This window comes from Phalacrocorax aristotelis, chromosome 3, assembly GCF_949628215.1.
Source record: "Phalacrocorax aristotelis chromosome 3, bGulAri2.1, whole genome shotgun sequence".
NCBI lineage: Eukaryota > Metazoa > Chordata > Aves > Suliformes > Phalacrocoracidae > Phalacrocorax > Phalacrocorax aristotelis.
Genome location: NC_134278.1, coordinates 8,245,090 through 8,272,076, shown reverse-complemented (window position 1 = coordinate 8,272,076; position 26,987 = coordinate 8,245,090). Strand labels below are relative to the sequence as shown.

Genomic DNA, 26,987 nt, shown 5'->3' with positions numbered 1-26,987 from the left:
GGGCAGCGCGGGGGCGGCGCCGGGTCGGCGGGCGGCTGCGGCGCGTGCCGTTTGTTTCGGCGGTTCGTTCCCCCTCTCCCCTCCCCCGGGGCTTTGCGCCTCTCGTTGTTCTCCTTTACATTGCATTTCTACTGTTGTTTCTTTTAATTTTGATTATTAAACTGTTCTTATCCCAACCCACGAGCGTTACCCTTCTGATTCTCTCCCCCATCTACCGGTGGGGGAGTGAGCGAGCGACTGTGTGGGGCTGAGCTGCCGCTAAACCACAACACCTGGTAGTGATGTTGTCCCTCCTCCCCAGTCCTCACAGAACTTTGCAATCCACTAGTTTAAAATAACTTTCTATGGCAGTCAATGACAATGCAAATTGACATGTTAAAAATTTGTTTTATTTGTAATATTCAAAGATGTACAGGACAATCTGAAAATATGTTAATGCAACGATTTCCTTCGTCCCTTGGGTCTGTGATGCTACACAAAGCTGTAATGCTGTCAGAGAACTTGCTTGGTGAGATTAGCAATTTTCTTAGCTGGAAACAGGCTAAAGGACAACATTAGAAAGGTTAAGCAGAGCATCTTAAACCAAATCTTGAAGACATCGCTTTCAATTCAGTTAAGAAACTTAGATGATAGACACATAGGGTAGTCCTCTTAGAAGCAGCAAGCCCTCAAGTGTTCTCGAAAATACAGAAGGAAACTCAGTAGTCGGAGTGCTGTAAAGCAGCAATTTCTTGCTTAAATTAGATAATGCTTCAAGCTTCTATACTTTATTTCCTCATAAGCAGTCCTTCTGAGGATGATGAAGTTCAAGTTTTCTGCTGATTCATCTACCTTTCTCTCTGAAGTAGTCTGCTATAATATCACAAGGAAAAAAATCATATACAGAATTGCTGTATTGGAGATACTTTTTTTCACATTCAAATCCACCTCAGACTACACTGTACATGAAAGAAGACAGCTGTATTTCTAGCCAAAAATTAAGAATACTAATACCTATGTTGATGAGATTCTACCTGTTTTAAAGAATAAACACTGAGCACTTTAAATCTTTTTCAGAAATCTCTCATAACATGTGAAGAAAAGCTACTTTGTTTTCTTCTGGCAAAGAAATCATTGAGATCAGCAAGAATAAACCCCAGAAAATACACACTGTCAAAACCACTGCAAATCTGGCCCTGGAAGTCCTTAGACTTTAGAATTTACTCAGGAACAGTGGCCAATTATGGACAATGTGACTATTTGCAAAACTAAATAACTTGCGTGCAAATTGTTACAGGATTTTGCAAGTGTTGACAGTTTTTGAAGTCTCCCAACTTTATACTGTCTGCCTTCCTCCCGTGGCAGCAAAGAAGCTATTATTAACTGTGGTACGGCTCCTGAATTAGTTACTGAGCCAGTTGGGCAGACACAATGGCACTTTTTGGTGCCTCTCCATTTGTAGTACTGCAGAAGACGACTAGGATAGCACTAGTCCGAAGTTAGCTTAAAATATAAGGCCCAATTCTTACATTTAGTAAGTCTCATTAAAGCTGCCCTAGATGGAGACGATCCCTTGTAAAACACTCCATACCTGGAAGGACCATTCCGGTTCAGTAGTATTTCATACCTGTTTTGACCCAGTGATTAAAAACTCACATTGATGCTCTCAGTAGACTTAACCCAGTGGATGTCCTTGGGTTACTGATGGAAGCTGTTTGTCCTGACCTTATGCCAATGTTACCAGGATGGGAAATCTCTCTGTTCCTCAGTTCACAGCCCAGCACATAAAAGTCCCCAAAATTCATTTAGTTTGAACTTAATGTGGTGGCCATACATGTCAGTGACAAAGACCTATGATAGCTAATCTCCAACAGATCTATCACAGCTGCTAAATATGACAGGAATGAGGCAGAATCGCGTTTGGAGTGCAAGAAAACTGAAGCCCTCTAGGCAGTGTAGTGCTGGTTACAATGGTTTTGTGCTCAGGCTGCTATGAGACAGTGACAAAAACAATGTCCAAGAACAATGGAAAGCAGAACATAACATAAAGCAGTCTGAGGTTGCTTTGATAGTTGAGGCTGAAAGGAACGTAGGAAAGATCCAAAAAACACAGGCAATCATTTTCCTCCTCTCCTGGCCTGTCATCAGTCAGATGTGTTTTGGTTAAACAAAGCGCAGGGGCTGTGAAGTGTGAAGGAGTGGGGAGGCTGCAGAGGAGGCCCGTCTCTGCCAGCCTGGCACCAAGCACAGACCCACCAGCCAAGAACCAGGCTTCTGAGGGTCCAGCAGGCAAGTTTGTTTTAAAACCTGCATTATAGCCTCTAAAAATCCTGTTCTTGATCACAGCTTTTTGAATTGTAAAAGCCTTTTGAAAAAGTTATGATAAAAAAAATTGTCACTGAGAGTCTTATAGATCATTCCAGATGAAACAGCTTATGCCCCAAACCACAAATTAATTCCACTTACTTTTAGGCACCTAAGTGAGGAATAAAAGCTAGGAGCATAGCGGACCTACCATTTCATTCCTATTCAGTGAAAGGAGATGGGCATGTACGTAGGTTAAGTTGAAGATTATTGCTTTACAAAATATTCCTTAGAAATATCCTTGAAATTACTTCGAAATTCCTTAGAATTACCTCTACAGTGAAAATCAAAGCTATTCTGGGAACCTGCTCTTGTGCATTTTATTGTTTTTGATGATGCAATAAAATGATTGTATCCTTGATATGGAGTCAGCCATATATTACAGCAATAAGATGTGTAACCTGGCCATTTATCTCCCAGACCAAGGACGCTGAAGAGTGGTTAATCTTTGCCAGCACCTCCACGCAAAGGGAAAACTCATCTGAGATGCAGTCAGGATTCTGCAGCTGGTCTGTAAAGGGCTGGGTTTTGCAATATTCCCAAATGGGGAACACAGAGTTAGATGTTAATGCTAAGTCTTTAAAACACTGAGCCCAAGAGAGAGGAACTTAAGAGGACTCATACAAAGGAAACTCGGGCAGGAGAGGGAAGGAAATGGGCACTTTTGTTAGAGAAGAGTTGCTTTGTTGCTGTGAGACAAGGAAACTAGCTTCATGATGTCTCAAGATTCACATGTAGGAAGAGAGACTACAGCTTTCTTCTAGAGTCTAGGCTTTCTAGAGAAAGCCTGAAAACCTTAGAGAACTCATGTGTCATTGAAGACCAGTGTGAAGCTAAGCATCAAAGCTGATGCTCTACAAGAGTATGCTTAAGACCTCAGCATTAGGTGTATGAGGTCAAGAAAATGTGACTGTGAGGTCCCATTTTACTGAAGGGTAACTAACGGAAAATGTGTGTCAGAACAGCCAAGGAAAGAGAGAGTTCTGCAACCTGTTCATACCCACGGAGGCTTTGGAGCACGTGTACTTAACAGTGGGATGAGATGTCAGGAGAGGGTTTAGCCGTGGAGCAATAACCCATGTCTGTATTCAGTTTCCCAGATTTTGAGGATTTGGTAGTTCATCAGATTAATTTTTGAAGCTGTTTGCAAGGGTGGAGCTAATCAACGTGACAGCGGCATGCAGGCACACAGATACAGCAGTTTTGCTTACCTAGTTTCTCCGCAGCTTCCACACACACGCTGGGATACATGCCCACTCTGTAAGTAGCAACCAGGATGAACGTCTTTGTCTTCACAACGATCAGGCCTCCGTCTGGCTAGATAAGATGGAAAATTGGTGTAAGGTTACCAGGTTCTAAAAAAATACAGAGGCATACATGTGGCCTTACCATCTGGGCCAACTACAGGCATTTTCTTTCCCAATCTACCCATTTTCTTGGGGAAAAAAAGGCAAACACTGTCTCAGAGACCAAGTCAGGACACAGGCAATGACAGTGTGTGTTCTGAAGACTGCTGACTATTAAAACAAGTCAGGCAAGTGCTTTATTATATTGCCTATTCTCACTTCCATTAATGTATCCTTTCACAGCACTTTGAAGAAGTGTTATTCTAGTGCTTAATGTCATATGCAAAAGCATTGATAAATGCAAACAAAATAACTAGTATTTACATGAAAGGACATCCAGTGTTTTATGAACCCTGCCTCCCAAGCTCTGCCTCACTCATTTGTAATAAGGAATGGAAAAATACATTGCAAAATACTGCATTTTTCTGAAACAGGACCCAAATTTAAGAGCTGCTCAGCCTGTTTGCAAGTTGCTTAGCTCATTTTGGGATGGATTTACTGGGGAGGGGAAGAATTAAGAAGACCCCAGTAACAACCAGTTGGATGTATTTCCTTCAGATTGTGTGACTCGGCAGTAGTACCAAAATTCTGCCATCTGCAGATGGATGGATGAGGACGCATCTGCATCCTCAGTTTCTTTTTCTGAATGTCACAGGTGAATTACTGAGGCTGGAGTCCCACAAGGCGAGTAAGCTGCCAAACAAGGTCCTGCTCACCTGTGTCTCTTCTCTCCCCCAACCCAGTTACCTGCTCCTGCTACCTTTTTCTGGTCTAGTGGGCTTGCCAGGCCCTCCTATTACCTGATTAATTCATTACTGTGGCAATAAACCAACCTAGCAAAAAAAAAAAATAAAAGGTAGTGATAGGTTTTGCCGCATTAGGGAGATTCACTGATTCAAAGGAGAATGTGACAAGCCCTGCAGCTGGTGTTAGGGAAACAAATGGTGTTACCCATTAAATTTGTATTATATGGCTGACACTGTTTTGTATTCTGCACTGATTTCATTCCACACCTGCTGGGAAGGTGATATGGAGAGGGAGGGAGGGAGGGAGGGAGGACGGACGGACGGACTTGAAGGCTTTCTGCATATGTTACAGTATTCATGTAACCAGGCAGCAAGGGAAGGAAGTAGGAAGTCTCCAGACTTTTCAGGACAGCCACAGGTCTTGTCAACATACGTTTTGAAGATAGATGGAATGCTCATCTGCGCGGATGCATTTATAGTGCTTCTCCTTGAAGTAGAGTCCTCCCCTTCTAACTTGCAATAAGTTCTTGCGGAAAGTGTAGATAAGGTTTAAAGCATTCTCTGGTGGCACCTGTGTTAGTGCAACAGTGTTACAGACCAAAACCGCACTTCTTCACAACGATGAACTGCTTTCCACCCTCCCACTGCCTTTGGTAGTTTGCTTAAAATTATGATGTAAAAACAAAATTTAAAAAAAAAATCTGCCCGGCTTTGAAACTAGACATAGTTTCTGTACAGTCCACTGTATTTTCAAGTCTCATTTGAAACAATCTGGTCTGTGATTACTATCTGTGTAGTCCCATTACTCTGGGACGCTTCTGTAGGTAGGCAATGCGGCCCGAGGTGACCCAACCCTTCTGTTGAAAGGCAATATAGGGTGGGACGCAGCCTTCCCCAGGCTTGCACAGAGCTCACCTAAGGATGCCAATTTCAAATATTATTCGTGTTCAGTGGGGAAGTGTAACTTTTGGCAAGTCCAGACCAGGTCACCGCACCTCAACGGAGCAGCCTACACAGGTCACAAATCTATTTCGTCAATGTCATTATGTCAATGAGCTCCTGCACTTGGTGTGTGTGTAACAGGGTCACTGGTTTGGCAGATTTATGTTCAGCTGGTTGGATGAGATGACCCAACGATCCCTTCTGGCCTGAAATTCTTTCAGGTCAGTGGAGCTGGTGATAATTTACACTGGCTGAGGACTTCGCTCTGGACCTCAGCATGTAATCTGCCTTGCTGAAGAGCCAGCAGGCTGGCATCTCTAAAAGCTGTGGTTTATATTAAAGATCATTTACATATTAAAGATGATGTCACTATTACCTAGTGGACTGATGACTCTGATGAAAATATGTCCCCAGGGATGGGGCTATCTTAACAAGAGCTTCATCTTCTGAACACATTCTTCTGAGCATGCCAAGGGTAGCAATATGTACCCCTGGAAAAACTGCCTGGAAATGTTTGAGAGCCGGTGTTGTGGGGATTAGGAAAGGAAGCAGCACCTTCCAAGGAGATCAGGATGACTGTGGTGTGGGGAGCATTTCTGAACTCCTAAAAAGTTCACGGGCTGTGTCAGGGAGTATTGCCATATAATATGATATGACCAGAAGTGCTGTTATTCTGCTGTTAGCAGCTGATGGACAATGGAAGCAGACAAGCTAAATCTATACCAGCAAATTTAAGGTGCTCTGAGTACTGTCAGAGTGGGGCAGGCAGAGTTTTGGTCTGGGCCAGCAAGCCCTTTCCCAAACAATTCCAAGGCACAGTTTGCAAAATTAGAATGGCCCAGGACTGCTCCCCATAGGCAACCTGGCACTGCCACTCTGTTTTGGGGTTATAGTGCGGCATGGCACATTCCGTACCAGCAGGTCTCGGAGCCAGAGAATGGACCTACATACATCTGCTTCACTGGTGGAATCATTGAGTGCAAAGCAGTTAAAAAGAACTCATTGAAAATGCCAGTTAAATGGCATCTTTCTCCCAAAAGTCAAAGATGTAAAATCAGCAATCAACTTTGCAAGTTGCTTCTCAACACAGTAGCTAGGCTGTACCCCAACTTCGGCTTGGTTGAAAGAAGCAAGTGTATTTAGTAACGTGCAGTGCTCCCTGCCATTATCACTACTTTGTGCTCTAGATTCCTGGAGTTTCTACCTCCGCTGTCACTTCCCAGGATGCTCTTTGATCTCTTACATTAAAGCCAAAGGTTGATGCACAGACTTGTCTTTCCTTTATGTCGATGATAGCTGCGTTTTCCACATGCTTTGTTCTGATAAGACTGTCATTCAGCAAAGCCTGCAGTTGGTCCATTTTCCTTCTGTTTTATAAAAAGAAATAGATGTATAAATGTTCGTTCCTCTTGGCTTTTATATTGGAAACTAGATCTTCCTCCAAGTGGAATTTAGGAACTGTGGCAGAAGTAACACTAGGCCTCAGATAAGCAAAATAACAAAATAAAAATCCTAAAAACAAGAGAGCAGCAGAATAGATCAACAGGAAGATGGTCACCTTTATCAGAAAGGCCATAAAAGTCCAGGTACATTTTTATAGTGTAAGTATTTCTGGGTTCTTTTTTTCCTGGTGTTTAATTTTCTTCTCACTGAGGAAATAATCCAGGATGAAAACACTAAGAAATTTGATAAAACTTGCTACAACCAACAGACCAGAGCAGAAATAGGGGGTGGGTGAGGGTGGTTTCTGGGCCAGGCTTGTCCTGAAACAGAAATTATTTTCTGTTTAAATGGTCAGCACTAACATCATTATTGTAGCTCTCTGGGTCAGTGCGACGCGACTGGGGTGCTGCTTGGAAATAAATCTTACATTTCTCTCATGTGATGATATGAGCTGGACATGAGCCGACAATGTGCTCTTGCAGCCCAGAAGCCAACCGTGCCCTGGGCTGCATCCCCAGCAGCGTGGGCAGCAGGGCGAGGGAGGGGGTTCTGCCCCTCTGCTCCGCTCTGGGGAGACCCCCCTGCAGTGCTGCGTCCAGCTCTGGGGTCCTCAGCACAGGAAGGACAGGGACCTGTTGGAGCGGGGCCAGAGGAGGGACACAAAAATGGTCAGAGGGCTGGAGCACCTCTCCTACGAGGACAGGCTGAGCGAGTTGGGGTTGTTCAGCCTGGAGAAGAGAAGGCTGCAGGGAGACCTTATTGCGGCCTTCCACTACCTAAAGGGGGGCTATAGGAAGGATGGGGGCAGCCTCTTTAGCAAGGCCTGTTGTGACAGGACAAGGGGTGATGGTTTTAAACTAAAGGAGGGCAGATTTAAACTGGATATAAGGAAAAAATTGTTTACAATAAGGAGTAGATGCCCCATCCCTGGAAACATTCAGGGTCAGGCTGGACGGGGCTCTGAGCAACCTGATCTAGGTGAAGATGTCCCTGCTCACTGCAGGGGGGTTGGAGTGGATGGCCTCTAAAGGTCCCTTCCAACCTAAACAATTCTATGATTCTGTATCTCTGGTTGTCTGCAAAAGTGGCAAAAAAAAGAAGTTAGATGCTGATTAAATCTTTGGAGAATTGCCAATAGGTGTCTTGTTTACTTCAGTCCTGGCCAGCTACTAGGTGCTGGCAAAATCTGCAGACCGACAGCTCTGTTCGTGCCTTTGCGCTCGGATCATAATTCATTAGCAGAAAAGTAGTATTTCCTTATCACTAGAGGACAGCCGTATCATACATCAGATTTAAGTTTCAATTTTAGTTTCATGAAGTCAGTGTTACACGGTAACGTATGAAATCTTAGAGTAGAATTTAGTGTACTCTGGATCAAACTTGCAGCTTCATCGCTGCGTAATCTAGAGGGGTTTGTTTTACACGAGGGTATGGGCAATGGCATTAATATTGCCATTAAATAAAGCTATCGGCCTTATCAGGCGGCGTAGCGACAGGTCTGCCATGGAGGCCTCAGGCTGGAGCATTCATTGTTAAGTTCTGAGCGATGAGGATGTATCTGAATCGCAAACCAAGGAGGAGGGGGAGGCGTTCCGGTCCGGGCGGCCGCGCCGCGTTCCCGGACTACCGCTCCCGGCATGCCTCGCTCCGGGGGGCGTGCGGGAGGCTGCTGGGAGTTGTAGTCTCCCGGCCTCTACCTCAAGGGTGGCGCGGCTCGGCTCGGCGTGGCGCGGCTCGGCTCGGCTCGGCGTGGCGCGGCTCGGCTCGGTGTGGCGCGGCTCGGCGCTTCCTTTCCAGCTCGGAGCTGGCGGCGGCGCCCTTCACCTGCGCTGGAGGCCGGCTGTCCTCGCTTCTGATTGGCTCATCCGCCCAGGCGCTCCCTTTCTGATTGGTGGGAAGCCCTACCCTCCACGAACGGATCCCGGGGGAGGGCGACCGGGTCGGGTTGCCATGGCAGCGAGGGACGCCGGACGCGGATGGATCCGGCCGTGCCTCCTCCCCGCCCCTCTCGCCTCGCCGCGCCTCTGCCCGGGACGGCCGCCGGTGGGTGCCGGTCCTACAGCCGCGGTCCCGCATGGCTGTCACCGCGGGCGCCCCCTCCTCCTTCCGAGGGGCTGGGAGTGATGGGGTCGGGACTATTTTCTCTGGCGGAAGAACACAGGGAGGCGGAGGTTAGACGCTTGGAAAGGCGGTGTCGCGATCTTCCCCGCAGCTGGGCTTTGCCGGGCGGCGCGGTCGTGGCTCTCGCCGCAGCCTCTTCCAGCTTGCCCTGGGGTCTCCCGCAGCCTCGCTTGAGCCGGTGAGGGGAGCCCGGCCCCGGGGTGCGGCGCCGGCCGGGCGGGCGGGGGGAGCGCGGGGCTCCGCTGCCCGCCCGGGCCGCCCCTCGGGCCCGGGACTCGCCTCACGAGCGGGCCGGGCGCGGGGCCGGCAGGGCCGCCCAGCCTTTCCCTCTCACCGGTGCTGTCCCCATCGCTGCCTCCGAGGTGGAGGGGCCGGGCCCTGCCTGTGGGCCCTCTGTTAGCTTAGCATTCACTAACTAGGCTCTGGTCACAGAACTGCCCTCGGGGCTGGTTCTCTTGTCGTGCTCTGTCCCGGCACCTGAGGGAGTCAGAGGGGCCAAGCCACCGGTGAAGGCAGCCAGCCGCACTTGCAAAGGGTGACATCCGCGTATGCTGAGGGGATGGTCTGCATGCGGGCATGGCCCGCATAAAGGCTTCTGTCAGAAAGGGGCTTTTGAGAGGTCTGAGGCATGTGTGAGGATGCTTACTTTTTGTCACCGAAATTATTAAAATCTGTCTTTGCAAAGACTCATGTTTGGGCAGAAACTGTGTTATTTTAGCAGATGGGTGTTTGGGGGAGAATATCTGCTTTACTGAACAGGACTTAGGAAGCAGGAGAAACCTGTCTTTTAAAAAAAATTACTGAGACAAAGCTATACTGCTGACAGCAAAGTAGGATGCAAGAAATTTTAGGCAGGATAGTTCTCAGGTTTGATCATAAGAGAACAGATGCCCGAACACAGAACAGCCGGCCAACCTGCTCATGGGGTTTAGTATTTGTGGACACAACTGTTGGATTTCCAAAGTCTGAACAGATAAAACAAGACTTGAAGTTAATATTTTACTGTGTTTCTGTCCCAACACATGATTAAACTTTTAGTTTTAAGACGGGCAAAACAGCTGTTGTCTCATATAAGTGGGCTTTGCCCTTGCCAACCATGGAGGGTTGGCGTCTCATAGCAAGAGTCCAACCAAAAAGGAAAAAGAAAGGATTAAGATTCAGTGGCAGGTTTAGTTAAGGCTGGGGGGAAAAATCTGCAGCTAGAGACTTTACCACATGTGATTTCTTTCAAGGCAGGTTGCTACAGCAGGCAGATTTTCTTTTTGCTCTGTTTTGTGTCTCCTGGGGTCCCAATGCTCTGTGATGAGAGCAAACATCGCCTTTGCTCTGTGCTTACTGAAAGCTTCAGTCTTTCTTTGTAAGATGGATGAAGATGGAGCCTTAATACTAGTTACTGAAAACAGATGGAGAGGAGGCTAGTGGGGTTTTTGTTTCTTTGTTTTGTAAGCATAGAAAATATAAAAATATGTCTTATCCTCATCTTAAGCTTGTCCAGGGATTTACAGCATCCCTATCTCAGAAGAACAAACCTCTTTGAGTGGAGGGAAATCTGCAAAAGATGGCCTGACGCAGGAGCCCGTGGCACCTTTGTGGGTAGGTAGGATATATTGCTCATAGGAAAGTGTGTTGACTTGTCTAATACCAAGTTTGTAGCACCTCAAGGATGTTCTTCAGTCCTCACTGTTTGCCTGTTTATTTTATATCAGAAATTAGTTCAGTGCTAATCAGAGAGTGCTTGCTGTTATTTATCCATGTAGATGATAGAGTGCAAAGCCTCCTTTAATCAGTCATTGCAGGGTGAAGAATAAACTGAGAATCCTTCTCCCACTTCTGAGAGACCACAAGGTCGGATGGGCTTTACAGTGTTCCCTGGAGCTTAGTAGACTTGGGCTGTCTGGAAAAAGGAGAGATTGTTTTCAGAGCAGGGAGCTGCTTACAGAGAATACTGGCCTCCATGGCAGGCACAACACTCTGCAGAAGCCAGGGGGCACATGTAGGCAAAAAAACCTTCATTTCCAGATGGGGAGAGGCAGGATACCTGGTTTCCAAATCATGTAGTAGTGTCCTAATTGTAAGCCCCTGTTTTACTCTGTCTTTTGTCTCTGTACAGAGAAGGCAGGAAGTCAGGACAGGGGAAATGCCCACTAGCCTGCCACATTGCTAAGGCTAGTATGTGTTTCTGGGTTTGGAAGCTGTCTTACAGGGGCTGAAAAAAATGCAGTAGAGGATTGGGGTGTTGTGACCTATTCCACTGCGAATCTTTTAGTTTTCCTTTTGTCTGATGAAAGAACAGAAACTTGCAAAGTTACTCAGGAGGGAAGGAAGGTCCTTGATGCCATGTGCATTACATTGGCTTTTTTCCTTGCTTTGCTGTGTCCTGGATTACATGGCAGAAGAGAGAAGTTTTCTTTTACAGAAGTAGTTGGAGTGAAGGACATGAGCTTGAAAATTTGAGAAGGGAAATTTTCAAAACTTGACCGGGCAAGGCGCTGAGCAGTCCTGTCTGTGAGGTTCGCTGTTCTTCGAGCAGGCAGTGGGACCAGATGACCTCCAGACGTCCCTTCCAACATACGCTTTCTTGTGGTTTCTGACTCTTTCAGTCAGAAAAGACCGGAAAGCATTTCTGTGAGGAGGCAGGAATATCCAGGCAGGTGTGTCTATTGGTGGATAAGAGCAGGGAACGTGAAATGAAACAAAGATGTAAAGACCTCACCTTGAACCAATGGTAAGAGATTTGAATCTGCAGCCTAGAGAGGTCAGCTGGGAGCCAGGTAGTGTCACTGAAATGCCAGGTTGGACAGAGTAAACTCTTAAAAGTTGTCTTGTACAAAAAAAAAAAGTTATCTTGTACAGATGCCTGATTCAGAGAGTCTTTGTAGATTCTTTTGACTAGATGTTGCCAAAAATAATTGAAAAAAAGATATTTTTTTTTTTCATAGCTGAAAGATCTGGCTGAAGATTGAGTAGGTCAGTATCTCTGCGGAAGCAAGCTTTTCTTTTGGTCCGCTCTTTACCTAAGTAATTTTGTGACTACATCGTTTCCTGGAAGCAGTGTGTCTCCAGTGAATCTGAAATAAATGGAGGTTTAAATGGAGGTTCCTGTAAAGGGCATTCTGCCTGAGTGGTTCTACTGTCTGTTATACATTGATCCAAACATACTGGTGCATGTACAATAGAGGAGGTGGAATTTCCTGGCTGGAGCTCAGAGTCAGGTCTTCAGCATAAGCTTTGTCTGGTAGAACTAACTTGAAAAACCACTAAAATGCAGCCATCCCTATGGTGGAATGTAGTGGTTATTTGAAAGTGACTTTTATGTAAAAAAGGCATAAAGGAAAGAAGTAAAAGTCAGGAGGTGGAATTTGATAACTCTGAAATGTTTTCAAAGCTGACAAGCATTCTGCAATAATTTGTGAATGGCTTTGTTCTTTGAAACAAAATGTACTATCCAGTGCTCATGGAGATGAGGACAGACAGTTACTGTCAGAGGGAGTATCTGATTACAAACCTGATCCTTCATCTCTCTGTTTAACTTACTGCGGTAGGAGAATGCTGCTGGTATCAGCAGGTAGAATTCCTTTAGAGATTTGTTTCATTGTTTGGTGGGAATTGTAAGAAAACTAGGTTTTTGCTGTTTATACAAAAGTTTTACATGTTTTTGAATGTTTTAGTGTTTTTCCCCGACTAGTCCAACAATGTGTACTGTGAATAGCTCAGACACTACCTGGCTACTAAGACTTAAGTGTCCAAGACCTGCGAGAGAATGTGATCAGCAAAGGCCTTGGCAGGTGAGTGACTCTCAACATTCCTTCAGCTGTAGATTCTACTGTGAAGAACCAAAGTTCAGGACACATGAAACCTGTATCTAACAGGGATCCCAGGATATTTGGGTGTAACTGAGCTCCTGTCTTAGACCTGGCCACCTAATACCCCCTGAAGTTCTAGACAGTGATCTGGTCTGTCTGTCTGCTCCCCAGGACTGCTGCTGTCCTTGGCATGTGCCTGAATTCATTAGTGAGTCCTACTTTGCAGGAACGTCTCTGTGGCCTTGCCCCTCCGTCCTAGGCATGCTCAGAAATGCGCATTTCAGGAAGATGTGTGTGCTCTGTCCTTCCTGTCAGGGTGTTGTAGGATGAAGCTGTCTAATGTTCCAAGTACTGCATGAATCTTGCGGAGAGATCCCCCAAGTTAATGCTGGTTACCAGTGTTAGTATGCTTAGAAATGATATGTCAGCCTGTCCTATGTATGGATGAGCAGGCTGCTGACTCAGTGAGCGGCAGTCTGGTATTAATAGAGATGCTTAAACTGTGAGTGTGTAGAATTGAACATATTTATATCTATTTCTTATCTTACTTTGAAGAAGCGTGCCTAAACCATTAAAATCATGGCTCTAAATTGTGATATCCCGAACTCTGTTGTTTCTGTTTCATCTGTGTGAAATGTTCTCCATCTCCTGTCTTAAAGTATTCCTAAGAACTCCTGCAAGGGTGCTTTTTTGTCCTTCCTGCACAGAAATAACAAGGTTTGCAAGGCAGCACTGTGTGAAGATGTTAGCTGAACTTATTACCGTTCTGTCCCGGATTGTAGCTTGGTTGTGGATCTTTGTAAAGCAGGTTGGCTTTTTTATGCAGACCTTTTCCTCGTTTTATATATATCCAGAGGTTCCCCTCAGCACCAGCAGAGGGTGGCACAGCAAATACTTTGGACTGCAGTAGACATTTCAGGAAGAAAAATAATACCAAAGATTGGCTAACACAGAAAGACTTCTGTCATGGGAAGGTAGGAGTGGAGGAACAAATTGGAATGGGAAGAATGAAAAATGGTTATTTGCGACATCCTGTAAAATCTGACATATGTTTGTCATTGGGAAGGGGAACAAAGAACTCTGGAAATGGCAACCCAATGGGTTTTATTGAGCCTTTGTATCCTTTGAGGTAGCTTTGTTGAGTTCTGTGCAATTTGGCATGTGGAAAAGTTTCCCATAAAACCTTAAGCAATCCTGTGATTAGTTAAAATCATAGACTTGTAGAACAGCCCAGGCTGGAAAGGATCTTGAAAGATCATCTGGTCGAACCTTTTGTGGGAAAGGGACACTAGAGGAGGTTTAGCCAGAATCCTGTCCAGTCGCATCTTGAAAACCTCTGGTGATGGTGACTCCACCACATCCCTGAGGAGGTTGTTCCAGTGAATGATTGTTCTTGCTGTAAAAAATTTATTTCTTATAATGAGGTGAAACCTCTCCTGGTGCAACTTGTACCTGTTGCCCCTTGTCTTCTCCATGTGGCTCCTTGTGAAGAGGGAGCCTCCATCCTTTTTGTAGCCACCCTTTAAATCACTGGCATACTGTGTGAGGTCCCCTGACCCTTTTCTTCTCCAGGGAGAAGAGATCTAACACCTTTGGTTCTGTAAGGATTCTTCAGACCTGTATCATCCTGAAGGAAAACGTTTCACCTGTTCACCAACATGTGTTCTGAGTACGTTCTGCTAGGGGTTCTTAGCTGGAGAGGTGGCCATGTCTCCCTGGTGCTGTTAAGGTACTAGTTTTAGAAAGGTTCTGTGATTATGTAAGGTAGACCTGTCAGGTGTAATGCAACATGCCAGTTGTTTCAGCTAGTAGGATGAAAGGGCCTTAAAACATGCCAGAAATTTAAATTTCCCCTTTCTCATTTGTTTTTGGTTTGGTTTTGGGTTTTTTTTTAACTGCTTGCCAGGTCCTGCTGCCTCCTCCCTGCTTGCTCTGATATATAGTGTCCTGCTCATGTCACCTCAGGATGAGAAGCCTGTTGGAGTATAGAGCTGATCAATAGGGGCAAGGCAGATGTGACTGGAAACTACACTGTTTATTTGGATTAAAAATTAATATTAAGCACAGGGAGTAGCAGACTAATTTTCCATTCTGTGCATCAGATGCATTCCTTGAGTCTTGTGCTGCCACCAACATAGTAGGCTTGTGCAAAAGTGCGATGGCTGTAGCTCAATTTTAAATGGCACAAGAAGGTCACAGCGGGCATGACTTTGAATTCATGTGTGGAAACCACGGGAGGTAGGCAGCAGGTCAAGCAGATGAAGTGTGAATGTTTCAGCCCTGCCTCTGGCTTAGGTCTAAGTAAAACCAGGTGGCTTGAGGATTAACTTGTGTTGGTAGAAACATTTAGTGTGGATGTAGTGAAATGGATTTAAACTTTTAGTGATACCTAAGCTGGCATTAGCACCTGTGCAACTCTGGTGAAGTGCAAACTTGACAGTGATCACAGTCATACGACGCACTAGCTGAGCCTTCTGGGTGGTTTAACCCAGCTCCTTATTTCTCACTTGGGAAGGGCTGCGAGCGTGCCATTTACAGCAAAGCTGCTAACATGGTCATTTGTTAAGCTGTAGGAACTCAGTTGCATGCCAGTTCTCTTAGGCTAAACTGGTGCAAGTGAAGCAAGTTCCTATCAGTGTCTAAACTGAGGGGTAGTCCCAGTAGCAGAGCAGATTGTAGATTTGTTTTAGCTTAAGTGACATGGTCTGTCTAAAACAAGTTGTGGTTTAGTTTTCTGCATTACAACTTACCTCCTGAATTTTTGGCACAATGTTGAAAAGCTGGTAATTTTTTTCATAGCAGATTCTTGAAGATAAATTTGTCGTGAAATTAAAATTCTTTGTGAACTTGCTGCTTATAAAAGCTGCTGATTGACTCATGAAGACAAGATCCCTCTGGTTAACCCACAGAGCTGGTGGTGCCTGATTGTAGGGGAGATACCTCTACTGCATGTGTGCTGCAGTCTTTCCTGGAGGGACTCCATCCCCAATAACAGATGAATTCAGTCTATATTGCTTGTGCTCCTTGGCTGGCGCGCAGGAGTGGCAGTTGATAAGCCACATGTTACAAGAAATTACCTGTTTAAAAATCAATTTGACAACAGCAGTGCATTGCAAGGGCTGTTGTTCTTAAATCATGTTTTAGTGCCCTGATATTCACAATGCAGGGAACAGTTTCTCCCTACTCTGACCTTCAGAAAGAGTAAGATGAGGATGGTGCTAGAGGAGAGCTCGGCTGATGTCACAACAGTAACTGAGATTTAGAATGCAAAGTCATGAGCAGAGACAGCAACGAGGCAGTTTCCTGCTTTGGAGGGGGTTTTCTCATTATGTTTCCTCTTACGCTTCACTGTTAGTCTCTATTTTTCCTTTTATCCTTTTATGAATTCCTTGACATAATACCTCATCACAGTTTTAATTCGTTTGATTGCTGTTTGTGTAGCATGACTGTATCTGTATTGAAAATGGAGGTGTGGAGCGATGCCTCTTGCCACCTTCATCGGGCACACGTGAGCAACAGCGGCAAGGAGTGAGTGGTGGTGCGGCCGCAGTGAGGAGCGGCCAAGGAGGTGTATGGTCTGTGGTGCCATGAAAACATGTTGGAAGAACATTCCGGTTCTTCCAACGTTCTTCTGTTGGTACATTTAACCTAACTACTCAGAGCAAGTCTCGCAAGGATTTGCCTGCCTGTGCTGTTTTGCCAGCTGGGTTATGGTATAACATGCCTTTAATCACAACACAAGTAATTATTTTAAATTCAGAGGTAATTTGAACTCCTACTGCAAGTCTTGCTTTTACTTCATGTGGGGTTTTTTTATGTTTTGTTAGGCAGCACCTGATGAAAGTCAAGACACCATTGCTTCTGCTCAGTGCATCTTAGAGAGAGAAAATTATTTTGTGAGGGTAAGAAGCAATATCTCTTCTTTCATTTGCTGCGTGCTTTTCTGCATGTCAATTTTTTTCTCTCTTTCAGTGATTCATGATAGCATGTCAATCTGTATTCTTGGAAAACCAAATTTAGAAGTACAAGTTTCTGGCCTCCTCTGTCTTCTTGAGATACGACTGAAATGGTAACACTAAATATGAGCTTAGGAATCATATGGTTTTGGTGACTTACCTGCCTGTTGACACCTAACATTTGTTCTGCAGGTGGGATTAGACAGTGATGGTGGGCCTGTGAATAAAGGGCAGGAGGGCTGATCTTATCTAGCAGGTTGCCGTTGCTGCAGGGAGGAGGTCCTTCTGCTGCCTGCCTTGCGCAGTCTGATGTTCAGACCCCCACTCTGAAGCAATTTCAGCTCACTAACCTGGTGGGACCAAGGGGACGATTTTTCTGCCAGTCTTGCACTACAGCTTAAAAAATTAGTCTGAATGTCAGAAAGGGAGAGCATGGAGCCAAGTGGTGGGAAGTGGAGCAAGGAAGGAGCAGAAAGAAGGGCTGGAGAACAGGGCCCTTGCAGCAGTGACCAGCCAGATCAGGTCAGCCAAGCTGCATAGCTTCACCCGTGGACTCTTTATTGTGGTTGGCCAATAGGTTGTATGGCTTTTATTTTCTATTTCTTAGGAGGTGGAGAGGTATTTGAGGCACAGTGATTTCTTAAATCTGAGAAAGAAGGAGATCCTGTACAAGAAATGGCTTGAGGATGTTTCAGAGCCACTGCTGCAGAAAATTGAGGACAAAATGGACAGCCAGTCAAGCGAAGAAATAAGGAGAAGGAAAGCAGAACAACTCTCCCTCTATTTAAACTACTGTAAAAAGAAGGTATCGATGAGAAGTAAATGTCTGTCATGGAGAGGGTTGCATGCAGAGGGTTGTGGACAAGATCAGGGTTTTAGCTGTTATTTGCTGCTCAGTTGAGTAGCCTGGAGTTCAGCTAGACCTTACCTGTATCTTGCTCTTCTCTAGGACTTCTGTAATGGTGACATATGTCATAACAGCTGTTTGTTTAAGTTCACTGTCAGGTAAGAACAATAGCATTGTTTGGTGCAGTGAGCACATGCTGGGGTCTGAATATGGTGAGACACCATACTGTGGTGGGTTTTCCTCTGTAAGCTGGACTATTTAGGGGGAAACCTTGAGCTCTGTCAGCTGAAGCCAAAAGCTGAGTCTGTGACCAGGGAGGGTCTCCAGAGTTCAGCTAGTGCAGTTCTGCAGTATGTTGGCAGAGCACAAGTGAAACATGTTTGTGGCCGTGGATGCTACTGATCAAGCTTTAGAAAAGAAAAAAAGGTGAGAACAGGGAGACACCAACAATTTTCTTAAGTCTGCCTGCAGGTGAATAGACCCAACTCATGGATTCTGTATTGCTGTGTGTTTCAGTACTCATAAAAATTGCAGTCACTGTAAGAAATACTTGTTGGTGTGGTTGATTTTGCTCTAAATTTCACACTGCTGTTGAGTCAGATCCCATGAGTCAACTTTCTGCATCTCAGGAGGGGATATATAAAGCAATAAGAGCAGTTACGTCATCTGCCACAAACAGAATAGTATTTTATGAAGAGCAGGCTTAGATTGTCAGTGGAAGCCAGTGTATAGTGGAGTTATGAGACTGTAAACAAGCTTCCCATCCAGAAATGAAGATGTCATGGGAGCTGTGTTGTTTTAATGAGAGCAAATGATCTCTTTTTCAAAGGTCTGATGTGAAAGACCCATGCATTTAAACTGTACGTAACAACAAAGAACTGAACCAGTCCTACTGCTGAAGTCCTGGGATTTAGGATATGTTGGGTGTACTGTACAGATCTGGCTGCGCATCAGTCCATCTTGCAAGCTTCTGTGTGAGGTCAGGGCTTTGCTGGGTGTCCTCCAAAAGCAGTGGTTGGTGTACTGGGATGTGTCCTTCTCCCTGAATAAGCACAGCACCAGTGATCAGCTTCCCCCTTTTGTCCTTCCTCTGTGGTGTTGGCTCTATTATCAGCATGTCTGAAAAACAGGCTGAAGCCCTTCAGAGTAACAGGACAGTTCATTTGCATAAGTTCACATTAATTGTGGCAGCATATGATAGATTTTGCAGAACTTAAGACAGTTTGGTGGGTTGATTAATATGCTGACTTCTGGCTATGCATTTTCCCCCCTCCTTTCTTTTTGTCCATTTTCTCTTGCTCTCTTCCCTGCTGTTAAGCTTCTCCTTGTCCTGTTCCCCAGATCTCCTCACCTTCCCGTGTCTCTGTCACTGGTCCATCCCCCCTTTCCATATCTCTTCTTCCTCCTGTCTTTCCTCTATTTCTTTCTCCAGTCAACCTTCTACTCCATCCTGAAGTCTCTCACTGTTTTGCCCCCCTTTTTTTTGTCAGACTCCCCAGTGCTGTGTTTCCCTCTCCTTGTTGCTTCTGATAATTCCTCCAAGTTCTCCACTGTCCTTTGCTTTCCAAAGCTGCCTTCTCTGCCTTTCCTCCATTTTCCTCCTCCCCTCTAGCACTCTTGCTCCTCGCTGTCCTTCCAGGTTCCTCTGTCTCAGTCTTTCTGTCAGCTCACTTTTCTGCCTCCTTTTTCATGCCATCTGAGCCTTCCCCCTTTACCTCCATTCCTTGACTCTCTGTTGTTTCAGCAGCCTGCTTAGATGTGGGTTTTTTGCCTTAAATCCGCCTCTTCCTCGCCCCCATTCTCACCTCCTCCTTACCCGCAGTCCCAGGGACATGGACTGAGCATGGTGAGATGCTTGGCCATAGTGTGAAGGTGGCAGCAGCACTACTTTTCTTCTAGCAGTGGCAGAAGTGCAACACTGTAGCCTGCAAGGAAGGGGAAGTTTCTCTGGCCTGGGTTGCTGCTTGTGTTAGCCACAACTCAGCATCTGGTAGTCCAGGATATTGTAGGCATTGTGTGCTGAAATGCTGCAGAGTAAGACACCCTTCCAACTCTGCTTTCTGCAGGGGGGGCTTTCTGCCAAGGGGTGGGTGAGTGATAGTACATCGACTGCAAGAAGGGATCAAACGTGGGTGTGCTACACAGCATCTAGCATGATTGACCGAGGTCTCAGCACATTTTGTAATGGGGTGATGTGTAATAATAAACCAAGGGGTGGCACTAAAACTCTGCAGACTGAGGCATGTTAGGGCTTAAAGCTTTCCAGGGACAGAGACGGGAGATGCTGATGCAGCTGCTGCTTGCTCTCTGGGGAATTGCTGGATCCCAGGGAGCAGAGGCCCCTGCAGAGGCAGCAATGTTCATGCTCAGCAGCTCAGCAGTAGCTTAAGCCCCATGGAGCTGCCCAGGTGCCTGCTGAGTGTCTGGGAGCAGCATGAGCCCTCGAGGCTGGGCTCGCTCACCCAATATGACCACCTTCGAACCAGTGACCTCTTAAACCTAATGCAGATCCCACATTTTAGGGTTTGGACTCATCTTGCCACAATCCTGAACTGGTCACAGTAAAGCAGGTTTTTCCAGCTCTCGACTTGAAATCACATCCACAGATTGCCAAAAAGAACTGTGTAGGGCTGAGACCTAGAGAGCCATGGGCTGAATGCTCCCTTTTCTTCTGGGGACCCCTGGAGAATTGTCTGCTCGAGAAAGCTGAAAAACTTGATTTGCAAGGTTTTGGACGAATGACTGAGAATAGCAGGGAGAAGTATTTTATACGCTTGTCCAGTTCTTACTATTTTTAAGGCATCACTTGTGGCCTCTGTTCTGGGTTGTGGGTTTTTTTTTTGTTGTTTGTTTGTTTACTCACTCATATGTTTTGCTTTATCATCTGTACATCTCTTATTTGATGCAATTTAGGTAAGTCCTGGATTATGGCTGTAAACAGTGCATTATAATTTGGAGACAAATGGTTGTAGTTCACCTTTGTCAGCCTCACGCTTGATTAGTGTGTCAGCCTTGGTATCTCTTCAGCTTCTTGACAGCCTGTTCAATCTGGTGTTCTTTGGTCTTGGCATCAATAGTGAACGCCAAGTGGCGGTACTTTCTGTTCCCCAGCTAACTGGTTGTAGGGAACTTGAACTGCAGAATATGAAGTTTTTTGCAGGCAGAGTTCTCGATGAGATGGAGCTGTGGTCTGGACCATGAGGTATGGTTCAGGTCTTACTTCTATACAGAGATAGAAAAGCATGCTCATGACCTAGACTTGTAGCTCGCATCTTGCAGACCATTAACTTGCCTGGGGCTGGTGGGGACTTAGTCACTTCTTTCTTTTCTGTCTAATATCTGTTTCCTTCTCTGTCAAAACATTTTACCTTGAACAAAATTTCCATTTTCTTGACTGTGATTAGCATTTTAGGCTGTACTTGTTTCTGGATGCTTCATGAAATCATTTATTATGTATTTATGCCTAAGACAAATTAAAATGATGGAGGAACATTCCTGTTGCACTGCTGTCACCTTCCTTCTGAGATGCAGTGTGTGAAAATTCGGGAGTCCTTATCTCCATCACCTCTGGTGCTATGTTCATACCTGGCTGGGTAATACCTAGGCTGGCTGCTCTCTCATTGTTTTATCACCAATAGCTTCTCAGACCTGACCCACTACCTGCTTCTTCCGCAGGGCTATGTGGCTTTGGAAGTTTATGACCCGTCAGAGTACGATCCGTTCTTCCTGAAGACACGCACAGACTGCTGGAAGGTGTGATGGTTATTTATGCTGTGAGGTTTAGAGGCAGCCTTTGACCAGCAGGAAGTTCATGATTGCAGAGGAGGCAGAGCGTGTTGCTAACGTGCTGCTATGGGGCTGGCGGAGAGCAAGACATTCTAGTTTTATTACAAACATGGGTCTCAGCTCCTGCATTTAAGCCCAAGAGTGTTTGAAAATGGTTTTCACCAGGAACATGGTTTGGATCCATACTGAGCCCAGATTTGGAGGCACAGTAGGCAATGGAAGGGGGGAGGTTCGTTTTCCTCATCTCACGTTCATTGTGGCAGCGTGGGAAGCATCCTGTCTAATGAGGGTTGGTGAGTTCCCAGGCATGCTGGGTATGTGCTGTGCAGAAGGAAATAATCTGACGGTTCAGATGATTGTTACAAAAGCTCACTGAAATGCACCAAAGACTTGGGTACCCAATAGAAGAGTTAGGTAGGACCCGGACATAAATCCATGAATTGCAATTCTCCAAATCCCTTCTGGATGCTGTGAGCCCTCAGCCGCTGTGGGGCCTGAGCTGATACTTCACCACAAGTTCAGCAAGATCAACTGCCTCCAGATCAGATCCCATGCTTATGGGAATGTGTTATGGCCTGCCTTAGGAGCCGAGATGCTCAGTGTTTCTCAGGCCACTCAAGTCTGTGCCTCATGATTTTATTAATAAAACATGAGGTTGATGCTCCTTACCTGCTAACCAACGGTACCTTGATGTCCACCTCTGACTTTGGTCTTTGAGACTCTTTGACAAAGTGCTTGTGTTGGTGTGTGAGCATGAAATAACTGTCTCTGTCACAGGTTTCAATACCAACTTTACAGGATCCTCTATTAAAAGACACTCAAAGAAAGTTTATTGAGACAGGCATTATCAAGCAGTGTGAGACAGGTATTTTAAACAATTGGTATCCCTGGGAAGTGTTTTGTATTGGGGGGCAATTCTTGCTTGTGACAGTAGTTGCTCACACAAAGCACTTGTTACTTTCCTGCCAGGAAGACCGTGCTCTACCAGAGAGCTGAATGAACTCCATAAAGCAGAACTGCCACTGCTTCCTTTGAGCCGGCAACATATTGATGCAGTTGAGTGGCTGAAGCTACCACATGCCTACATTGCTAGTGAAGTCCACCAAACGAAGAGGTAAGAGCCAATGTGGTGTTTACTGAGGGGCAGCTGCATCACAGATACAGTGGATGAGGCCTCTCCTTCGTGGCAGCATAGCAGAGTATTTGCCAAAACTTAAATTTCATGGTGAATTCTGCCTTATTGTATATCTCTCCTGAGAAAGAAGGGCTGGTGAAGGGAAAGCCTTCAGGTGTGGAGTGGACAGCAGGATGTATTGAAGTAGAGCATTGATGGTCAAGCTGAGCCTTGAAATAAAATGGCTTTTGGTGGGGAGGTTCCTGCATTTTCTGCATGCAGTCTGGCAGCCAGCCCTACAGGTCAAGCCGTGGAATATCTTTTGGGTGCTTTACTGGAAAATCTGAAAGGATTTAATGTTCATACTTGCTTTGGGTTTTGGGGTTTTTTTTTGCTATTGGCTCCTAGATTTTGGGAGCAGAGTAAGGTCATACTTATATCACAGTCTGGTGGAGGTTGGAAGGGACCTCTGGATGTCATCTTGTCCAACCACCCCTGCTCAAGCAGGACCAGCTAGGTCCCAGGACATGTCCAGATGGCTTTTGAATACCTCCAAGGATGGAGACTCCACAACCTCTCTGGGCAACCTGTGCCAGTGCTTGGTCAGCTTCACAGTAGAAAAGTGTTTCCTGATGTCTCTGGGCATCACTGAAAAGAGCCTGGCTCCATTCTCTTTGTACCCTTCCTTCAGGTATTTGTACACACTGGTGAGATTCACCCTGAGCCTTCTCTTCTCCAGGGTGAACAGTCCTGGCTGTCTCAGCCTTGTCTCAGGTTTGCTCAGCTAGTGTCCTTTGGCCTTTGGGATGTGGTGTGCATCCTCACTCAAGCCATGAGGCTGGTCCTGTAAAGGAGCAGCCTGCACTGAGGCAGCTACACACCACGCCAGAAAGTTGCATCCTATAGCTAAGCTTCGTAACAGGTTCTTGGCGTGCAGGCTGGTTGGGCTCAAAATACAGTAGAGCTCACTAATGGTGAACCGAACTGGGGCAGTGATGCAGCTGCCTAAGCTGAGAACACTGGAAAGCCTGCGCTGGCCTGCCCTGGTAGAGAAGCATTTAGGATCAGTCAGTGAAGAGTGATTTTTATTTTTTTTAAAAAAATTATGTTGGGTTTTTTTGAAGTCCCAGTGCTCTGATTGACCCCTTTTGAAAGCTCTCTGGTTCTGCCTTTGCCGTACACAACACTTAAGGGACTTCCTGCTCCCCAGTGGCAAAAGCAGCAAAGCTAAACTGGGAGCCTGATGTCCTCCTGAAGCAGGCCCACTCTTCCCCCACTCCAGCCCCTGCCCTAGAATTTTATGCCTTTTGCTGGCCTAAGGCTTTAGTCCAGAATGTTCCCAGCAGTTTTGGGCTAATGGCACATTCTAGAAGGAAAACTGGTCACAAAGACAAACGTTTCCTGGAGTGACTCGGTGTGCGAACGAGCCAGTGCAGGAAGCTGTGCTACAGCAGCCTTCGCGTTGCATGGACTGGCAATAGTTTTTACTTCTGTTTAAAGGCAGAAAGGCATCGGCCACCACAAGGACAGTGAGAGACGATGGTGTCATCTGTCCTCCAGCTGACTGCAGCAGCAAGCACAGCCATCAGAAGGTACCATTTGCAAAATATGTTACATCTTCTGCCAAGCCAGGTGATAACAGGCCAGGTCTCCTGGCAAACTGCAATAAACTCATTGTCTTAAACCCGTGGTTCTGAAGTACTCTTACCCAGCAGCCAAAGAAATGTTTGAGATGCTGCTCCTGTTATTTCCAGCTCCAGTCCATGCTCTACAGGCCAAAACCTACTATTTTAGGAGTTTTAACTTAGGCTCAGCCCTCCAAAGACAGCACTAATGTTCTTTGGTTTATAGGGCAATGGAGTCTTTGTATTAAGGGAGATGAACTGGTGAGAAAAGTTAAAGTCTGCTGGGTCCCTCTTCTACACAGGGCAGGATCTATAGGTTATCTCCAGCTCTGGCAACAGCTACAGCTCTGAGGCCACTGTATTTCATGTTACAAGAAGTGTGAATGGTAGCAGTGGGCAGAGGGAATAGCAAAGCTTGCAAATTTTAGCTACAGCTGTTGCAATTTGGCATGAAGCTGAAAGAGGTCACCTTGAGATTTAAGAACAAACCCTCTCTTTGAGTGAGGAGGAGGTGCTCCTGGCTATGTGTGTGGTTAGCAGATGTGTACAGAGAAGTGGCTTAGAAAGCACTGATTGGGATATACAATTCGGTTCTGGTCAAATCTTTATCAGACCTCTCATAGTGAATGTCTTGCAAAATAATGTTAGGGTACTACCAAAGTTTCAGAGGACTTTCTCCTGGAGACAGCGTACAAGCAGTAAATCAAGCTTTAACGTGCATATTGGTTGCTCTGAGAAGGCAGGAAATAATTAGGGGAGAGGAGGTGGTAAGTGTTCTTGTACAAAATGCCTAGTGCTGTTCGAAGAGTCAGCGCCGAACAACAAATGCCGTCAGTGCCCTACAAATCAGCTTCTCTCTTGTTCCAGTGTGGTCCCTGGCTCCCTGCTAGTGACTGCAGAGCAGCTCTGGTGTCAAAGCCCGAGAACAGGATTTTCTCTGTGCTTGTTCAAAAAAGCTCCAAACTCCTACTTGTACAGACACAATCTCTCAAGAGTTGCCAAGATTTAGTTTTATTTAGGATTAGAAATACTGAACCACAGAAACTGTTAAAAGTAACAGAGGTTGACTCAGCCCTGTAACAGGAGGGTACACAGATGGCAATCGGGTGTGAAACTGTCAGACATCAGGAGGTATTGCTGCACCCATGGAAAACAAGGGCACGCGCTGCTCGGAATTGCATGCTGTGCTTTTTCAACAAAGCAGTTTAAGGAGGCAGTAAAACAGTTACAATGTATCAAATCCTTTAGAAACAACTTTTTTTTTTTTTTTTTTAAACCATCCCTGATTTTGGTGCCCAGAGAAAGTTTTTGCTTTCAACCAATCTCATTTTACAGATTTGTGGTGGGGTGACAGTTCCACCCCCTACCCAAAAAGCTTTTAATCTTGTAATAAACTTTTCTTGAATTTTCTCATTATTTCACATTCCCCTATGCAATAAAATATACTTTTTAAAAAAGATCACTATGCATCAATAGACATCTGTAGACAAATTACATTAATAAACTTATATTTTACTCTCTATATACATGTTGGCAATGTCAAAGCTTCAAGATTCACATGGAGGTCTGCAAGACCAAGGAAATGTACACAAATAACTTATGCTCAGGAAAAAACCAAAAGCTAAAGAGTATTTTTCCACATTATTGTGGGTCACAGTATTTAAAATATTTTTTTCTAGTTATTCTTCACAACCACATTGTCTCAGCAGAGAATGCTGAATGAAACTGAAGCAGAAAGAAAAATCAAGTAGCAGTTATTGATTTCAGTGCAGACCTAAGTCAAGTGAAGAACTACACTTGATTCTTAAAGAATATACAATATATCGGAGACTTCTCCAGTGCTAAGGCTTCTTCAGCATTTACAACTATCATCCTGAGATGGGAAGATTCCAGTGGATATCACCTTTCAGATTTCAAATGGAATGATTCTAGTGCTGCGCTAAACCATTCCTCAGTCTGTGTGTCAGACTAAGTGGTAAAATATACATACAGCTTGATGCCACATTTCTACCCAATACTTTTTATGGCCCTGAAAATGGGAACATTGGCATCCAAAACCATGATATTCCAACATAATAAAAAGGCACTGAGCTATAGTACTGTATATACAGTAACATTTGTGTTTGCATAGATCAACAACAACTTCGAACGCTGCAAGGAACTAAACGCAACCAGTAACTAAGAGGAAATACAGAAGCAGCAGGAACTCTTGCTTAATAACCAGCGTGGGGCAAGGAATCTGTTGCAAAACAACATCCAGGCTGTCAGCTTCAGTTGTCCTTCATAAATTAAAAGAAGTGTTCTTAGAGGAGTGTTTTCTGATCAAAAAGCTGCAGGTCGAAACGGACCCAGACTTCACCTGTTGGAACTTCATGCAGCAGTAGGTGCTTAGTCGTGGGGCCTTTGCTTTCTTGTTCTGTTCTGATTTTTGCTACTGGAATTTCAGTGCGACCCAAAAAGTCTGTTGAGCAAATGAATAAGAGATTTCATTAAGTGAAGGCATTAATCTTAGAAAAATCTGAACGTGTCAGGTTAAGCAGCAGTGCTGCACAGTATGTATTCAGCTCCACAGCACTGCTCCCAAACCTCCTGTTTGACTGGCCCCCAGCCCCATGTAAATCAGCCAGCAGTGACAAAAAAGGGTCTTTTTAGAAGACAAACATACTATGGAATTAGGATGGAAAACAAGCCTTTATGTCACAGTTTGATCTAAGGGCTTTGAAAATACAGTTCCCTTCAGAAACTCAATTTCAAATGTTCTCCTGTCTGAGAGCTGGAAGGGCAGAGTTAAGTGATGGAACCTGTTTACAAGTCAGCTGTGCTGCTACAAAGACAAATTCCAACTATTCTGGCTCAGCCAACTTTTAATTAGGCTTATGTATCATTCTTTTCACAAGAACAATGACTTTGAACAG

The 26,987-nt window shown here is 45.2% G+C and overlaps 3 protein-coding genes across 11 annotated transcripts in view; 1 reads left to right on the top strand and 2 right to left on the bottom strand.

Annotated features, from left to right (window-relative positions):
- Positions 1–369: 369 nt before the first annotated feature.
- PFN4 (profilin family member 4) lies at positions 370–8,924 on the bottom strand. 2 transcript variants are annotated; one of them, XM_075086691.1, is made up of 4 exons: positions 6,621–8,924; positions 4,869–5,006; positions 3,555–3,660; positions 370–852 (listed from the first exon to the last, which is right to left on the bottom strand). In XM_075086691.1, exons 1-4 carry the CDS (start codon positions 6,735–6,737, stop codon positions 824–826), a joined length of 390 nt encoding a protein of 129 aa, XP_074942792.1. In that variant the 5' UTR covers positions 6,738–8,924; the 3' UTR covers positions 370–823. The 2 variants fall into 2 exon arrangements, with proteins under 2 accessions (XP_074942792.1, XP_074942791.1); XM_075086690.1 differs by having other exon boundaries at positions 383–541.
- Positions 8,796–25,345, top strand: FAM228B (family with sequence similarity 228 member B). Of its 3 annotated transcripts, none has more exons than XM_075086687.1 (10): positions 8,796–8,863; positions 10,428–10,534; positions 12,610–12,726; positions 13,599–13,718; positions 16,572–16,646; positions 17,308–17,505; positions 21,223–21,300; positions 22,111–22,198; positions 22,303–22,447; positions 23,948–25,345. In XM_075086687.1, the coding sequence occupies exons 1-10, from the start codon at positions 8,797–8,799 to the stop codon at positions 24,009–24,011; spliced, it is 1,059 nt and encodes a 352-aa protein (XP_074942788.1). In that variant the 5' UTR covers position 8,796; the 3' UTR covers positions 24,012–25,345. The 3 variants fall into 3 exon arrangements, with proteins under 3 accessions (XP_074942788.1, XP_074942790.1, XP_074942789.1); XM_075086688.1 differs by lacking the exon at positions 8,796–8,863 and adding an exon at positions 11,881–11,908 and having other exon boundaries at positions 9,130–10,534; XM_075086689.1 differs by lacking the exon at positions 17,308–17,505.
- ITSN2 (intersectin 2) overlaps positions 25,068–26,987 on the bottom strand; it is an 89,478-nt gene continuing 87,558 nt past the window's right edge. For all 6 annotated transcript variants that reach the window (XM_075086685.1, XM_075086679.1, XM_075086683.1 and 3 more), the window contains one exon: positions 25,068–26,533. In XM_075086685.1, coding sequence (XP_074942786.1) covers positions 26,376–26,533 — 158 coding nt within the window. In that variant the 3' untranslated portion in view covers positions 25,068–26,375. The remainder of the gene's footprint in view (positions 26,534–26,987) is intronic.